General features: G+C 42.4%; 2 protein-coding genes across 29 annotated transcripts in view; one reads left to right on the top strand and one right to left on the bottom strand.

Moving 5' to 3' along the window:
* Positions 1-18,214, bottom strand: part of MCF2L2 (MCF.2 cell line derived transforming sequence-like 2) — a 163,661-nt gene that overhangs the window by 64,924 nt on the left and 80,523 nt on the right. The window lies entirely within an intron of this gene.
* On the top strand, positions 419-17,352 carry B3GNT5 (UDP-GlcNAc:betaGal beta-1,3-N-acetylglucosaminyltransferase 5). 9 transcript variants are annotated; one of them, XM_021293142.2, is made up of 3 exons: positions 419-585; positions 2,108-2,188; positions 12,805-17,352. In XM_021293142.2, the coding sequence occupies exon 3, from the start codon at positions 13,145-13,147 to the stop codon at positions 14,267-14,269; it is 1,125 nt and encodes a 374-aa protein (XP_021148817.1). In that variant the 5' UTR covers positions 419-585; positions 2,108-2,188; positions 12,805-13,144; the 3' UTR covers positions 14,270-17,352. The 9 variants fall into 9 exon arrangements, with proteins under 9 accessions (XP_021148817.1, XP_021148816.1, XP_064929858.1 ...); XM_065073786.1 differs by lacking the exon at positions 419-585 and adding an exon at positions 659-696; XM_021293144.2 differs by lacking the exon at positions 419-585 and adding an exon at positions 1,298-1,639.

The raw sequence follows: 18,214 nt of genomic DNA, 5'->3' as shown, positions 1-18,214 counted from the left end.
TTTTGGGTAAGGTGGAAAAGAAAAAAACAAAACCTAAAACCCACTCTTCCATCCTGCCCTGAAGATTTTGAAGTAGTAAACCAAACGAGTTACATTGTGACCTACACACTAACTAGCCCACAATAAGATGTTATTTAGCACCAGAGCAGCAATTAGCTAAACTTTTATCCTGTCCCCTGAGATATTTTTAAACGACAAGTAACTGTGAACTTTTAAGGAACATTACTTTTAGCACTTCGACTGGCATAGCAAGACACTGTTTCCCCACATCGCACACGCAGCCTCACCCTCAGAGGAAGGAAAAATATTTTAAAAAAAAAAGCATCCCTGTGGCACAGCGGGAGCACGGACAATCCCAAAGGCACCCAGCGCCGCGGGTGAGAGGGTGTTTACAAACAGCGGGACATCTGAGCGAAGCACGGGAACCCACGGCCAAGCCCCGAGGGCTCGGCGGAGGGGGAGGAGAGGAGGAGCCCATTGGCTCCGCGGGCCGAGGGATCCCATATGCTGCCGCCGAGCGGGGCGGCCCCGGGTGCGGTCCCGTTCCCCGGCAGGAAGCGGCGGAGCCGGCGGCCGGTGTCTGAGGTACGCGGGGCTGCGCTGGGTGTCGTCCCGTCCCTCTCCTTCCCCCCCATCCCGCTTTCAAAGTTTGTCCTCTTGGGAAGAGCAGCCGGGTTGTTCGTTCCTCCTTTATGTGTAAGGCGAGTAGCTGGGTAATTAAAACTAGGGAAAATAATTCTGTTTTCATAAATGCTTTTTTTTCCTTCTTCTCTGTCTGGCTTCGGGGTTTGTAAGAGCTGCCCTAGTCAGGGGAGGAGGGTGTCTTACTTCTGGAATTGCTGTTCTGTGTTTTGGGCAAACAGGTTTTCCAACTGCTTTGTTTAAAAGGTTTCTGCTACAGACCGCATCCATTCACTCCGTGCGCCATCGCCTTGCTCCTGTCTAAACGAAGGGTTTTGTCGGAGTTCGGGATTTCAAATTTTTGTGATAAAAGAGACCCAAACTTCAGTGTCTTTAATGGCTGGTTTGTGGAGCCTTCTAGCAGATTCCCCCCCAAACCTCTGGTCATTGTCTGGCAGTCGATTATATTATTTAAAAAAAAATTAAAAAATAAAGCGGGGGGAGAGTATAGAAAAACCTCAGAAACTTTTTGTGGCCCTTTCAGGGTCTTTTTCATCCCCGGAGCCGCAGCCACTCGAGCACTGCAGTGAAATAACACATTCAAAGTTGTTTCCTCCCGCCCTTGTTCCGGCGGACCCTCTGGGGTTCGTATTTCTCCTTTTCTTTTTTCTTTTTTTTTTTTTTTCCTACAGGAAAAGTGTGGGATTTTTCTTTTTTCTCAAGTGCTCCCACCCAAGAAACTCGCAAATCCTGCTCGGAGTTTCTCCGCAGAGCCCTGGGTTGCAACACGGGGACGCACCCCCGAAAGCGCTGGCGCTGCCCTCCCGCCCCGACCTCGTTAGCGCCCTAATTACCGCCGGCAGCTCCTCTCCCCTCCCCGCTGGAGGCAGGCACGGAGCCTGCCGCCCGCTCGGCGGGAACAGCCCTCTCCCAAACCATTTTTGGGGACTCCGTAGGAAAAATTCTGCTTGAGAAAACACATTAGGAGAAAGAGGGAGATATTGAACGCTTTCAAAAAGTGCGTTTGCGCTAAGCAAAGCTGAAAAAAAACTTTTTTTCTGTTTTTTTTTTTTTTTTTTTCCTTTTTTTTTTTTCTCTCTTCTTGTCTGTTGTTGGCCGGGCTGCGGACTCCAGACGGTAGGCTGGCGGCGGCCCGGCGTGCCCGGCGGGAGGTGTGCGAGGGGAGGGCCGGGCTGAGCCGGGCCGGCGCCCGCCTTTGTTCCCCGGAGCGGCGCCCGCAGCCGCATGGCTCGGTGCTGCTCGCTCTCCTCCCCGATTTTGCCCCTTTCCCCCTTCCGAGGCGGCTCCCGCGGGTGCCCCGGGGGCTGGGGAGGGGGAAGGCGGGGTGGTGTGACGGCTAACGATGTCTGAGCTAATTTGGGGATTCGCGGGGGTGCGGGAGGCGGCAACAAGCGGGGGCGGCGGGGAGACTTCCAGTCCGCACCAGTGCGAGCTGCTGGGTATTTTCGAGCCTCCTGTGTTTCAGAGGTTTTCGGGGGAGCTGCGATGAGGAGGCAGCTGCCGGAGCTTCGACTGGAGAACGGGGCGGCGGGGCCCGAGCAAAGGGGTGAGTCTCTTTGGCTCGACCTCGCTGTAGGGAACTGCTGAGGTTTTTAGAAGTAGCTTTGTTAACTGCCTCTGAGCAGGATCTTAGAGTCTCTCTAGAGATGGGAGACTGGCTTTACTCCAGTAGAAGCAACTAACTTTAAGTTCAAGGCAATGATTTTTTAAAAAGCCTGTAATTCTATTCTCGGTACGTGCTGCTTCCTTGTGCTGCAGCATCCTCAGCTAGTGACTGCTGAGGGTCTCCTGGCAGTAGTGTTGAAACTATTAGTGCAGCTGTTGAAAGCTGTTTTGCATAGCAGAGTCGTATTCTCACATCTCGTCCCAATCCTTGCATTTCTCCCAGCAGTTGAAAAGTGAGAAAGATGGGGCTAGCAAAAGGATAGGTTTGTTTTAAAGATGGGAAAATAGTTGTCCTCTAAGAGAGGATAAATGCCAGCTTTTTTTTTGTTTGTTTTTCCCCTTGTTGAGCAGGGCAGGAGATATTAAATCACTGTTGATAACAACAGCCATGGAATATTCTAGCTATATCATAGAAGGCTGGATTGTCACATAGAGCTGGGTGTTTCTTTGGTACATGAGAGTAACTGGTTGTTCTGCACAGCACTAGTTTTATAAAAGCCCACCATCTGTTGTATACAGAAATGCATTATCTTGGTGAAAATGTTTTTCACTAGTAAGGTTTTGAGGGTGGTTTTTTTCTGCTTAGAAGCGTAATAGCTGCTTACTAATTCTCTTCCATTGAGTGAATGAAAACTGCATCACTTTCTGCTTCCTGTAACATCCTAAATTATCGAAAGCCAAACTGGTTGCTCATGCTGCCCAAAGCAGTAGTTGGGACAGTCTCTCTGACATCTGGCTAAACCGGAGTAGTGAGTACCAACACTAGGAGTGATACTTCACCTGCAGATTAGGGAGAAGCATGTGGAAAACCCTGCAAGTCATCACTTACCATTTGAGATGCCAGTGGCTCATGTGTTTAGTGTTATTCTGCACCTACAGTGTTATGGAATCTAAGATGTACCAAACGTTGCCTCATCTCCCATGGTTATCAGTCTGTGTCTGAAGGATTCTCTAGGTAATCCTGTAACTTGAAGATGTTGCTTACTAAAAGTACAGAAGTACTGAGGGGCTTTTGTTGTTGGGAAAACTTACTGTGGTTTTGCTGTTATTGCAGTAGGTCTGCTGGGCTTTGGAACTGGTGGAAAGTGGTGGTGGGAACCAGAAGGTGATGGATTAGCATTGTGTTACTAGCTCTTCCTTCCATGTAGCTTGTGGAGTTCAGTAAAGTACCTTCCTCAGCTTCCTAGGATGTGCACGTCTCGAATGAGGCTATCTCGTTATTCAGCAGACCTCAATAATAACTAATCTTTTAAATTCTAGTGGAATGCAGCATGGTCCAACTCATTCAGGTTGGTCAGAAGTGACATCAGGATTTTTTGCCAATACAAGAGACATTGCATATTTGGAATTTTTACAACATCTGGGAAATTGTGATCCAGATCCTTGTACTGAGGTCTGTGCCTTCCTGAGTCTCAAAAAACTGAAAAAGTCATGGACACTTGAGAGGTTTCCCCTCTTTTGTAAGTTTTGCAAATAGGATGTTTCCCCTTGGCAGCAAGAGGGGAGAATGCTATGGAAGGATATTTGAAAGATGGCCCTTGACTTAAATTCTATAGTCAATGGGGAACCCATCACAATGTATGGAAATGGGCTGATGAAGCAACTCCTAGACTTTGGAATTGTAACTTTTTAGAATGAACCTGTACCAGTCCTGAAGTTTATCTGTTGCTTAGGGGGCTGCATAGTGTAATTGTTAACTTAGATGGAATTGTGGCTTATGGATGCTGTTGCTACATGCCCAGGTAACTCAGAAAAATCTAACATACCAAGACTGCTTAAACAACCTATGGATAGATGACCTTGGAAGAAGGGAATGTTAGTGTAAGAGAAAGCAACTTCAGTTGAAGGACTGTTGAAGAGGCACATATGTCTAAATATTACTAAGATCAGACTGCAGGAGTTACTGCCTTGTAGCACAGAGATAGGTTGCTTGCTGTGGACAAGTTTCATGAGGCCAAGCTTGACTGCCCAGTGCCATCTCCAGATTGCTGGATGTAGTCTTAAACTTGAACAAAAAGTGTGTGGTCACTCAAAACTCCCAGGAATTCTGCCATGTTCTGAAGCTACGCTGTCACTTTTCGCCTACAGCAAATCAACCTCACCAACTCAGGTGCAGCAACTTTGAATAAAGAAGTCCTTTTTGTCAATACATATAATTTTGTTGGGGGTGCTTTGGGACATGCCAGCCAGAGAAGGGATTTTTGGCTAGTCCTCTGCATTTACAGTTGAGGAAACTTGCTTCAAATTAAACTTATTGTTGGCCCAGTAAGTCACTCTCTGCTCACATTTCTTCTGCTGCATCCTGTAACTTTTAAGTTTCTTCCAGTTTCACATCTGCTAAGACCTTTGCAGATTGACTTAAACAGGCCTTTCATCTTAGGGCAGGAAACTTTCAGCTTTTCTTGTTCTTTGAACCACTACTCATCATACACCACCACAGCCCCCCACAGCCGTTGATTAGTTGTGTTTTTCCACGGAATATGAAACAGACGGAGGATGGATGGGTTTTCTTCTACTTGACTTGGTTAACTAAAGGAAGGCTATCACTTTGCACTGTATACTGGGGTGCGTAATCCTCATGTTTTATTATTAAGACTAGACAAAGTGCTCTTGCAGCTCTTCCTTGTAACTTTCCTGACTTCCCAATAAAATATTTATTCACCGTATTTTTTAGTAGGAAACCTTCATAGTGGGTAACAGAGGTGGCAAAAGTACCATACTTAAGACTCATTATTTTCTGAGTTTCTGGCTGCTTTGTCTGGGAGACCTGTGTAAAGTGCTGTTGCAATTACAAGTACTGAGTTTCTATTGCATTGTTCTCAAAGCTCAACTTTCTACAATGATCAGGCTTTTTAAATGGGTGTCTTTGTTGTTCATTTTGCCTTAAGTCATCTCTGTCTTGTAAGCTTCCGCTCCCATCTTTGTAGCTTCCTTCTAGCGTCCACAGACTGGTGGTCTGGTGTTTTGTGGTCTGTCTCCCAATGAATTCCATTTGTAATTTCTACTTTGTTTCACTAAACTCTCCACGCAGCAGTTCTTATTCTGGTGCTGTGTATATGTCAGTGCTGTATGTAGTTCAGTTACATTCTTGGCTTTGTCTTGCACAGAAGTGTGTGTGTTTATATACACACCTATATGCAATAGACACTCATATATATATATATATATATATATATATAAATATTATTTTTACTGGCTCTTGATGTTATTAAATAGTGTGACCTACTATCCATTTCTCCTAAGCAGAGACAAGTATTTCTGGTTAACTGCAAATGCATTCCTTCATGAGTTCCTTCATTTAATTTACAAAGACTGTAATCTTAGAGAAATCTCACTGCTTATTAAACATGTTGGTAGTGATTTGCAGCTCCTTTGTTTGACTTTTCTTATCTGATTTGAATCTTGAAGCTAGGAATTCTTTGTTTAGTCCTCTGTTCTGTGGCTTGTTATGGCCAGTGACTTTTTAGCAGCTCTCAGTGAGGGTACTTCAAGTGTGGTAAACTAGAAACTGCAGGATGCCGTTCTTGAGTTGCTTCAGTTCTGCTGTTTTGTGACATTTCTCTTAAGTGCATGTGGGGGCGTGTTGGTTCTTTTTGCTTTTCTGCCGTGAGCCTGTGCTGTTCCTGCTCCCTGTATTTCATAAAAACAAAACGCAGATGAGTGTCTCCTGTTCAATCCCTGGCCTTGTTGCATTGCAGAAAAGGCTGTATAAAAGGCTGAATTTCTCCTTGGTTCCCATAGGAGTAGGAGATTATTAATGGATTTCATCCCACCCAGTTGCAGGCAGGCTTAAACAAAGTCTCGAACTGCTGCTATTCCAGTCAATCTGCAGCTCCTCTGGATATGCTGAGGTAGTTCTTGATCCAATTTATTATAAAATCTGAGATGTTTGTGCCTGTCTGGCTTGCTTGAAACAAACATGGAAACCCCCAGCATGTATGTAGGAGCCTTCTGTATGGAGCCTGGTTTTAAACTTAGAGAGAATCAGTAGCTTCCGATGTGAAATATTTGACTATCCTGAAAATTATTTAAACTGTGAGAACTACATTAAAGCATTTAAACTTATGCAGTCGTATAAAATAATTGAAATAGAAAGTAGCTTAACATTTCACTGAATGAAAGGAAAAGGTTAGCTAGCCATATGAATCCAGATCTCATGGAAGTATTAGAACAGTGGTGAGGTCTGTCAGCAGCTGTTGTCACAAATGCAGATGTTCTCCCCTTCAGCCCTTTTTGGTGACCAGCTCCTCCAGTACACTTTGCTTGCACAAAATTTTCTTTGCTGTTTTCTTTAAGCCCTTCCCCAAACTGACAGTTGCTCCCCCAGAAGTGGATATCTTTTGATATGGACAGATAGCTCTTGGTTGGAAAGCATGAACCTAGCAGGTTTGGATGATGTCTCTTTGTTTGAAGGGAGTCTGGCTTTCCTCAGACTCCATGTACCTCTTAACATAATGCTTTAGCATGTTTATTCAGTTTCAGCTTTACAGCTGTTTGGGGCTTTGTTATGCGGGTGAAGACTGAATGCTTTGAGACTTGCAGTTTGGAACTTGAGACTTAAGAGAAATGGACAGTCTGGTGTGTTTGCTATTTCTAGAAAGTGACTCACCTAAAGTTAGGGTGACTTTAATTGAATTCAAGGTGTTATTTATGTAACTTTAATTTTAAGTTCATTAAAAATGTAAGTTCTTTAATTTCTGTTGGTGTATCTTGAATGACTAGTGCTTCATACTTCTATGGAAAATGTGTATGTATAGTATATATATCTAGACCTCACTGTTACACTGCATTTGCATATGTTGAAACAGTTTTAGCAAGTTAGGACAGAACTACACCAAATGAGAATTACTCTCTTAAGGCAATAACTGAAATACAAATGCTAAACAAGAAACGATGTAGTCAGACTGCTTGCTTGCTTTGAATTGATTAACTTCCTATTAATAAAAGAAGACAACCAACTAGACAAGACTATCCAAGAAGCAGACAGGATCATTAATAACTCTTCCCTCAGCCTTGAGTAGAATACAACATTTCTCTCTTCCAGCCTCAGAGTTGCTGGCAGCCATGTACAGAGCGAACAGGGGAGGGTGAGAATGAACAAGGCATGATTCTGTTTAGGGCTAAGGGAACAGAGTGTGCAATGACTGTTTGTTCATAAATGCTTGTAGATCTGTGGGTGCAAGGAAGGCTGAAGTGGCTTAAGCAATATTTGCTCTTGGTGATCTCAAGAGGAGGGCATTGAAATGTTGGGGCAATGGCAGCCCCACTACATTTTTGGGGGGTGATGAGCCATTAGGAGGTCACCTTGAAGAGGTTCTCTTCCTCATGATTTTTCACTGAGCAGAAAGCTCATCTTTTAAATTTAATCATATATGCAGATGCTTTCTTGGATATGGTAGAAGTGGTTTTTTTTTCCATGGAACTGCTGCTTTTCTAGGCTGATCCTACAGTTGCTTTAAGAGGACTGGCTTAAATGACTAGGAGACCTTTGTGTCAGTGTGTGCTTTGCTTGAAGCTGTCTTTGTACATGGTGGACTCAGATTTGCATTAGACTTTGTGTTTGCTGGGTGTGTATATGTGGTGGGGGAAGTGTGGCCTTCAAACTGAAGACCTGGATGCTTCCCTGGCAACAGAGAGAATTAGTGTGTACTGTCTAGTATCCCTATACATAGGATTGGGACCCAATTTGCTGCTTAATTTCTATGACGTGACTAAAGAGCTGAAAAACAGGCTGTTCCTGACTATGTGACTTGGGTCATCCAAGTGGAAGAGTTTTTAACAAAAGCGATGTTGGTTCTTACTGACCAGGTGCCATTAGGGTGGAAACCAGCACTAGTGTGCTGCAGTCCAGCTTCCTGAAACTCTTGTGCATGTGGTTTGCAGGCAAACAAGTAAACCTGCAGGCGTGTCTTCCAGGGAACTACTTGTAGGTTTGGGAAGAGAAACTACTGGAGGAAAAGATTTGATGCAGAAAGGGGTGATCCAGGACTTCCGTCATGCTCGGTTGTGCGTAGAGAATAAATGTTGTCTGGATGGTAAGTCAGTGTGATATTCAGCTCAAGTTAATGAGCCATGCTTAAGACAGAGACAAGTTTATGCAGCTGAGCTGATTTGGGAAGTCTAGATGGGATGATACTCTGCTAGATGGACTCATGAGTTCACATATCTCTGATCTGTGCTAACTTAAATCTGGAAAGGAGAAAACTAGTCTAATAGAACACTAAAAACCCCACCAGTTTCTGTATCCTGTAAATTAACCACTGTTCAACTTGACTAAAATTCCAATGTATTTTATCATCATTGGTCTAACTGGAAGAAGAAAAACCCAATGCTTTGGCACAAAACCCCCCGGCATTTTCATCTACAAATTGAACTTCTTGTCTTTCTTAGTGCCTGCACACTAGTGACACATTAACACCCAAATTTTGATAGTAAACTCTTGCTGCAATATGGGAGATCCAACTGGAGTTTGATGCTGAACTGGGATCATAGGTTAGAGTATTAGGAAGAGGGATAGACTGGAGAGCAGATGAGAGAATATTTACTCTGCAATGACAAACTTAAAACATGGAATTAGAATAGCAAAGTCTAGCATGGTTTAGAAATGGCCATGGTACAACAGTGTTAACCTTCTGTTTAAATGAGTCATTCATGCACTTTCTAACTCACTGTATTTTTTTGAAAGTATTATTACTAAGCAGAAATTTCAAAGTGAGGCCTAAAGGCAGCTTAAACTAGTTTTCTTGCAATTAGTTGTGTCAGTCTTAAATTTGACGTTCCTCTTAGTTTGGCAGCCAGCATGGAAAAAGTCTGCCTCAAATAGTTTTTCAGCTTGATCTTCAAGTACAGCCTGTAGATGGGAACAGAAGCCACCTTAGGTTTATGGGGAAAATAGGCAGGAAATAACATCTCTAGCTGCAAATAAATATTTGAATGGGCTTACTTAAAAACGGGCAGCAGAAAAAATTACTGATTAGGTGGAGCCGTGATGTTGTAGCTCTTCGACTGTATAACTTCATAATGACCTTTTTCAAATGTGGACTTCTGTGGATATTTGAAGTAGCTCTCTAAGGATCTGGTTTTCCACAGTGGTCACTCTACAAACTATCAAGTTTTCACAACAAACTATGTCAGCTCCACTTCATCCCAGAATATATACTGAATGCAAAATACAGAATTGTAACCAGTTGCTACATTCAGATGTCAGTAATGCTTGTTTGTGGTAATACTGAAAGGTTAAATAACAAACCCTTTTAGGAAAGGTAGGATTGCTGCAGCATGGAAAAAGCTTGCCATATTTGCAACTGGGGGAAGACCACATGCAACTGTGAATCTTAAATCTACTGGAAAGGAAGGCAGCTACGGGAACTGTGTATGGGTGCTTGGTTCTCCCAGCGTCTCCAGTCTCAGAGTGGATCTGAAAGCTTCCAAGCCACAAGTAAGAAAGTGCACACCAAGATGCAAAACACCTTAATTACAGTGAGAAAAATGACTGTCAAGCATGGTTTTCTCTCTGTTTCATGATGTTTCTTCTTGCTAGGGGATCACGCTGGTGGTTTGGTTTTTTCTTTTCTCAGAATTTTAAGAATCAGTTGGCAGCAAACAGTTCCTGCGGTGACTCAACCCCTTCTGTAAGGGAAGGAGAGCGTGACTAAGCCCAGAACATGGGTGTTGCAAACGAGCTATAAAAAGTTCTGACAGTGAAAGAGACTTTAGTTGTGTATCGGCACCTCCAATACAAGTCTCCTGGCTTTTTTTCAGATGGAGATGGGGTTAGGTGTAGGCCTCCTTGAATTCCATCAGTATTGCTCATCTATAATTGCATTTTAAAGTTTTACTTGAGATGTATGTTTCTGAGAAGGATTCTGAAGAACTTCTGTCCATTAAAGGCTGATCTAATTCCCCTGAATTAGATCAAGGAAAGGACAGACCAGATTCTACTTCTAGCCTTCAGTCAGTTGACTCTTATGGCTTGTTTTTTCTTTGAGGAAAAGCTCAAGTTTTCTTTCCAGCGTCCCTGACTTCCAGAAAGGGGGATGCTAGAGAGCAGAAAATGTAGTCTATGTGCATCTCTTTTGCCTTATCTGCTCCATAATTAAAGCTGTTTCCATGGTGACTTCTAGTGGGTTTTTTTAGTTGTTGTGTGTGGGGTGTGGGTTGTTTTTTTTTTGTTTGTGTGTGTTTGGGGTGGTGTTTTTGCCCTTTTTATTCTGGGGGCTTTTATTCTTCCCAAGTGACAATAACTGTCATGTAAGTTAGGTTCACTGCTAGTCTTCAGTGATCTCTGTCACTTCGTATTTGTGGTGGTGACTGTTGTCTCCTCTTACCACATGACATGGGCAGTTGCAGACTGTTGCCAAAAACATGTTATCCAAGTGTAATCTAAAAAAATATATTTTGGTGACTGGGATTCCTGTGTTTACCAAGGTAGCATTTGCTTTGAGTAGTTGGATATATTGCCTCATGCTCCCTTTCAGGAAAGTCGGGTGGTTTTAAGCTGTCTGCTGATGGCAGTGGGCAACCTGACCACCTAGGCTGAGCTAACTGGCTAACTTCATACAGAATGCAGATTTTTGGAGAAGAGCACCATGTATCCAGGTCAGAGAGGAAAACCAGAACTTACCCTTACTGTTGGGTAGCAGTGGGTACCTTCAGACCCACTCCTCCAAAAGGAGCTATGAAATGCCTGGATTTCTGTAACACTCCAGCTTGCCTGCATCTCTGTGCTTCATCTGAAACATGAGTAAGCTTTGCAATAGCGTTCTTCTGTAAAGCTGCTGAGTTTATAACTCTGAGGTGCATTGTCTAACTTCACGTTTCAGAAATAAAAAGGGTTTGAACTGATACTGTAAAAAGTGCTGATGGCTTTTGTTCACCAGACTGCCCATACAGCTTTTCTGTAATGCACTACAGTCTGCAAGCCTCGACTGCACCAATGCATGGTTTCCATTTTGAGCAGCCAGTCCTCTTCCTCTTGGAGATAAATACACCACAGAATTGCTCAGTTTTCTTATCTCTCCCTAGTCTGTTGCGTTCTCACTGTGCTATCTAGTTGAAAGATCTCAAATGGGTAAAACTATTTCAAAACATTTGTGTTGCATGTAACTTCTAACATAATAGTGATAGCTTGTGTTCTCTTGCTTCAGGGGTTATGTTTTTGTGGAAGAAGCGCTTAGTTTGTGGGGTGCCGTTCCTTAGGGTGCTAGTTCTACATTTCTTGCTTGACAGAGAGCTCACTCGCTTCTGGAGGTTTTTTGGGATAACTAAGCACCTGCTACTTCAGGCTGTTCTTGTTCATTAGATAGGAGAGACAACTCTGGCTACAAGAACTGAATTTTACGAACTGGAAGGCAAGGAGGCTAGACTTGAGTGGCTTTTTGTGCTTTGGATTCTTTTCTTCACCAAAAGCCCAGCTGGCAGCAGAGACAGTAGCCCGGCAGTGTTGACAGTCTGGTGCCAATGGGTGTATCTGTGACAGAGGTGTGGCTGACTGGCGTGTCTGTGCTCCTGCCTGGCTGCAGAACCTGCCTCTAAACTGCAGCTTGGGTTACAAACAATCTCCATCTGCACCGTTGGCTAAAAAGTGAACGTCCTAATCTGATAGATGGGATGTTTGGTAAGGGGTGCCACTGGAGCGTGGTGGCACTAGTGGCACGTTTTGACCAAGCTCAGGCTGGCTGTGAAAGTCACAGCTGCTTCCCCTCAACCAGCCTGTCCGTGGGGTGGGAGCAGGAGAGCAGGGCTCTGGTGCAGGGAAGATGCTGGATGAGGCTGTTAGAGTGCTACGGGGACCCACACAGGCAAGGGACACCATGGAGGCGGTGCCTTCCCTCAGGGCAGAGGTGACAGCCCTGTGAGGAGTGGGAAGGGGGGACTGCGCTGAGGCGCGGGTCCCCCAATCCGTGCCCCTGCCTAACCTGCACCCCAGGCCTTCGGCCAGGTGGGATCAAGGACTGCCTGGTTCTGTTCCTTCCCAGCTGGCTCCAGGCCCTTCTGGAGAGAGTCTGGTGGAGGCAGGTGGTGGTGAGGGGAGGGCAGCAGCGCAGCGGCCTGGCCGTGGCTGTGAGGGAGGTGAGGCCTGTGGGGCAGCTCTGGCCCTTGTGATCCCACACCTGGGAGCAGTTGTGGGTCTCACTCTTTACAAGTTGTCTTTAGGTGTCCAATTAAACTCAGTAGGGTTTGACTTCCTTCCTAGCTTAAAAGAATTTAACACAAAATGTTGTCATCTGTTGTTTAACAGCAGTGGGTTTTTCTGAGAAAGTTCCTTGTGTCAGAACTGAAGCCTCTGTGTCAGGTTACCCTTCGTTCTCCTCTGAGCTTGCTCTAGGCCACAGACAACATCTTACTTGTCTTTTTTGGGGGAGGGAGGTGTAGGTGGGTTGTGATGGGGAGTGCCTGAGTAGTAAACTCATTTCCATCACCAAACTTAAAACCAGATGTGTTAATAACAGCTCACTAAAACTTTTTTCCTCTCCTCCTGCCCCTTACAATTGGCAGGTATTCATCTTCATGAAGGAAAGGAATGCCTGAGAAGACCTGATTTAGAACTGTAGTGGTCACTTCAAGATGCCTCAAAGGGAAAATACTCATCTGCAAGTCTCATCTTCCAACACTGTCTGCATTCTTTCAACCAAAGAAAAATCTTTTTTGAGAAAGATGACTTGTGAAATCTGTGAACAAAGCTGGCTTTACAAGGATAGCGAATGAAAGACAACATAACATGCCTTACAATGAACGCTTAGCTTGAAGGGGTGACACTGTGCTCTTAAACTAAAACCCAGGCACTGTAAAAATACAGACCCTGAACAGAAGGAAGGATTATAGAAACTGCATCAGAATGTTTATTAATCCCAGAAGAGTCAGGAAATGGCATTTTTTGCAGATATTTGCCACTTGCTTCATACTGTGCCTCATGATTTTTTGGGAACCATTTGATAATCACATTGTGAGCCATATGAAGTCCTATTCCTACAGATACCTCATAAATAGCTACCATTTTGTGAATGACAGCCTGTCTATCAACAGGGATAACTTGGAGAGAGTGTCAAGCTACCAGTACTTGATCAACCACAGCGAGAAATGTCAGCAGCAAGATGTCCTTCTCCTGTTGTTTGTGAAGAGTTCTCCTGAAAACCGTCATCGGAGGGATGCAATTAGACAAACTTGGGGTAATGAGAAGTATGTTCGTTCTAAACTTAATGCCAACATCAAAACTCTTTTTGCTTTAGGACGACCAACAGATCATCTGCTGCAAAGAGAACTTCAGCTGGAAGACCAGAAATACCATGATTTGATTCAGCAAGACTTCTTGGATACTTTTCACAATCTTACTCTTAAATTGCTTTTGCAGTTTAGCTGGGTCAATGCCTACTGTCCTCATTCCAGGTTCATTATGTCTGCAGATGATGATATATTTATCCATATGCCAAACCTTGTTGCTTATCTCCAAAGTCTAGCACAAATGGGTGTTCAAGATCTCTGGATTGGTCGTGTCCATCGTGGATCCCCTCCCGTAAGAGACAAGAGTAGCAAATACTATGTTCCACATCAAATGTACCCGTGGCCCTCTTACCCTGACTACACAGCAGGAGCTGCATATGTAATATCAAGTGATGTAGCAGCTAAAGTATATGAGGCTTCATTGACTCTCAATACAAGTCTTTATATAGATGATGTTTTCATGGGTCTCTGTGCCAATAAAATGGGAATTGTACCACAATATCATGTATTTTTTTCTGGGGAAGGAAAGGCTCCATATCATCCCTGCATTTATAAAAAAATGATGACATCTCATGGACATGTAGATGATCTTCATCAGCTCTGGAAGCAGGCTACAGATCCCACAGTTAAAAAGTTTTCTTCGGGGATTTGGGGTAGAATATACTGCAGACTAGTCAATATTGTGCTTCTCTGTAAACCATACTATGAGGACACGTATCCTTGTTCAGCTGCATTTTCTTAATACTTGAATATCTGCGTTGAAGATTCACTGAGCCAAAACAGAGCAACAACTTTTTAGCTGTTTATTCAAAATACATGTAAACATAGAAAGAGGTAAAATTTAAATGTGAATAGTTGGGGGTGGGGGGAATGATGATCCCAAATTCTGTTCAGAAGCTCCTGTTGGAATAACTTTCCTGTTGTACTGCAACTTTTTACATTGTAGCCTGTTTTGGTGTTTTGTGTGCGTGGTTTTTTGTTTTGTTTTTCTTTACACTCTTTTAAGGGATGCAAGTCTAGATTAAATGTTCCATTATGGACTTGACTTCTAGACTTTGAAATGCTTGGTGGATATGTGTGTTGCTTTGAACTTGTTAGTAAGTCTTAAGGTGTTTGTTTTTTAAAGCTATGTGAACTAAGGCACATGGTAAAAAGATCTGCTATATCAAAATGGAGTAGACCTTTCAAAACACAAGGAAAATAGGACTTGATGAATGAGACTATTGCAGTAGTTTAAGGCAATGTAAATTGGTTACAAATATTGACCATTTCTCAGTGCTTCATAGAAAGTAAGTCTGGACCTCCACACTTGACAGTGAGTGCCAGAAGGGAAGACCTGCTACAATCTTTTTCTCGAAGCTCCCTAAACCTTTGAAATAGCAGAACAGTGTTTGAGTGCCCACTGACTTGGTTGTTTTAAATAACAAAGGAGCTCTCTTCAGATCAGGCCTGAACTTGAAAGGAGAAGACTTGAATATTACTCATGTCACTGGTTTTGTTAATCTCCCTCTGCCTTCTGAAAACTGAAGCAGTGTGTTTAAACGGTCCAGTCTTTAATAAGAAAATAAGCTTAATGAGTTTTCTTTTAACAGTACTTCTGCTTTCCAGTATTCATAGTTCTAAAGGTGAAAAGCAAGCAAAAGTCCCCGAGAATGTTACTTATAGCTAATTTGAAGCTGTTAAAGACTTTAGAAAAAACCCCCAAATTTCATGCTTGTACTAACAAAGAGGGGAGGGTATTTTCTGCACAAGGCTTGACTTCATGGTGAAGGGATAGGGAGATGGTGATCCACAGAAACTCAGTATGCAAATCAAAATTACTAAAATATTTCTCCTGAAGTCTTGGGCACAAGATTCTTTAAAATTTCAGGGTTGTTTATGTCCACAAAACCTTGTATCTTGGATATATTTAAATGTTAGTGTCACGTGCAAGAGGAAGAAGACACCTGTGCACTCTAAATCAGGATAAATTGAGTGATGCTCAACCTCCAGCTACTATGAGTTGTACTGTGGTGCCATATGAATATCTGAGAGAACAAAAGTTCTAGGATGTCTGTCTTTAGTACTGCTCTCTAACAGTGTTTTCACAGATCCTCAGGACAGATGTTCTAATTGCTAATTGCCAAACCTGTGGTGGCTCTGCAGAGAGTAGACACGCAGCCTCACAAAAGTACCAGTCAGATATTATTTGTCAGCTGGATTGATGCTGAAACAAATTCTAGCATGGATGTGTCAGAAAACTACTTCTGAAAGCTTGAATGAGTCAAGTTTATCAGTAAAGCAATAACAATGCAAAAGCTCACAAATTATTGAGCATCTGTTGGAAATGTGCCAATTACAGGAGCAATACCTCTTGCTTTCTAAGGCTGGCCTTTTTCTTCTGCCTGAAGTTTCTCACTGTGTGGAGCAGTGAGGTACTTGATCTATGTCTTTTGACTTTACTGTAGAACAGCTATACAGGACTTTGCAGTTTTAAGCTACAAGTAGTAAACTCGTGTTTAAGTAATTGCAGCTGCTCTTGGAGCTGTGCTGCAGGAGTTGATGGTTTGAATGGCTAATGGGATATGTCAGCACAGCCAGAATCTAGGAGTGAGCTTGCTGGTGTTCTGTAAGCTGCCGTTTCAGGTGGATGGTAGGTACCTACTGGAATTAAGTGAAATCTCTAAGTTTGTACAATTGGTTTTCCAGAAGGAAGAGTAAGTATTCTAACTGGACCCAAACATTGGGTATATAAAGAGCACACAAGTAATTTCTCAGTGCCAGTATGAGTGAAGAATGCAACAGCTATACTTTAGAAGGAACAAATCCAGTTCTTGTTCTTATCTGAACAGATTGATTACAGTACTGAGGATTTGTGGTTTTTTGAAAGAAAAAAATAAACAGAAGTCAGCTCTAGGTCTATAAAACGTGTTGGCTTATAGAGAAATAACCACATGTAGAGAAAAGTAGTATTCTGTACCAAAAGAAAGCTGCTCCATCAGATCTCTGACCTGTTGTGAGCCATTTAAATCAATAAGCTGCACAGCAAAACTGCACTGCTAGAAGAAGCCACCCTGTTCACTGTAGGGAAAAAGGGTGTTCATAAGCAGTTTGCAACCAAAATGTACTGGTAATACTACAGTTTTTCCAGCATCATTATGTGTTGGAATTGTTTTCACTTATACAAGCAAACATAAAATAAGTTTTAAGTAGTTTAAATTTCTATGGGGTAGTGACCTAGCTAACATCTACAACACTGCTTAAATGCAGTTTGTCATTAGCTGGAAGTCACTTTTGACCATTAAAGTACTTTAACAGCTGGTTTGAGTTTTGTTTAGATTGTTTCTTAATCTTTAAAAGGCGCTGATATTTGTTAGTGTGCATTTTGTTCTGCTGCAGTGAAAAGAAGTTGCTATTGAATAAAAAGAAAAGCATGAAGGCGCTCCTTTTGAAAATGGAGAGGCTAGAAAAGTTCTTATTTTCTGGTTCTAAATGCTGTCTTAAGATTTGTACACCTTTATCTGAACCCATCTTAATAACAGTCTTGGTGCTCCAATGCAGGGCTGACAGGTTTTACTTCTGCAAGTAAAACTGTATCAGCCTGAATGGTCACTCCTCAGTAAGAGTTTGATGTTGTTGCACAGCATATTTAATGCTAAAATTGTTTTTACCTGTTTGTTTGGTTTGCATTGTTTTCTCTTTGATATTACTAATTTTTATACAAATTATTCAATATTTATTCTTAAACTTTGCTCTGTACCACAAGAAGACAATTGTTTTGTAAAAATTGTTTTGAATAAACAGACTTATTTCTTTTTAAAAAAAAAACCAAAACAACACAACAAAGGTGGTAAATATCTCTTGTTGCTTTCTTTGTAATTGACGGGCTCTTCTCTGATGCTTTTAATTGCTATTCTGAGTCCCCTCTTAAGGACTTCAGACTGCTGCTCCCCTCCCCTGCTTCCTTTCTGTTCTACTTTGAACCAAATCTTTTGTGGAACAAAAGGCAATATTAGTGTTCCCAAGAAGGAACACGGCTCAAAAATGTGTTTACCCAACTTCTAGGTCTAAAGTTGTTTAAATCTGCCAAATATTAGAAGCTTAACCTGCTGTTAATATTGGCTTACAAATGCCTATGTTCTCTTTAGGCAATCATTCCCCAAGAGACGTGTATCTATCTAAATAAGTTCTATTTCAGATCATGCTTTGCACCTTTTGGAAACCAGCTGATGGAGACCAGTCATAGCATAAGTATAAATTATCTAAATCATACTGAAAAAGGGAACAAAGGAAATGAAGTCTGTAGAGTCTGGCTTGTTGCAGGGTGGGTTTTGTTGGGTGGTGGGTTCTTCTTTGGTTTTGTTTTTAGTTGCTCACTTTGGCAGCTCAACTAAATTAAACTGGGCTTGCTTGGGACTTTTTGTTAAGCTACATGACTTAAGTATTTGGTGGTTTAGAGTACAGCATTAATAATATCTTTCTCAAGACTTTGCAGAAAGGAAGAAAAGGTAAGTGCATTTGCAAAACCAGAAGTTTCTCAGAGGTATATAATCAAATATTAATATCCTGAACACAATGCAATGATGTTCAACACTGCTTTTTTTCTAAATACGTGCAAGGCTTATTCTAATGACTTATTTTCTCATGTCATGTAATTAATGCTTCTAAGAAAAAAGTTGCAAAGGAAACCCCAAGCCGCCAGGTCAAA

This window comes from Columba livia, chromosome 9, assembly GCF_036013475.1.
Source record: "Columba livia isolate bColLiv1 breed racing homer chromosome 9, bColLiv1.pat.W.v2, whole genome shotgun sequence".
Classification (NCBI taxonomy): Eukaryota; Metazoa; Chordata; class Aves; order Columbiformes; family Columbidae; genus Columba; species Columba livia.
This window is presented reverse-complemented; position numbering and strand designations above follow the sequence as displayed.

Excerpts from the sequence above, each read along its gene's own strand:
- B3GNT5 (XM_021293141.2), top strand. The coding sequence starts at position 13,145 with ATGTTTATTAATCCCAGAAGAGTCAGGAAATGGCATTTTTTGCAGATA.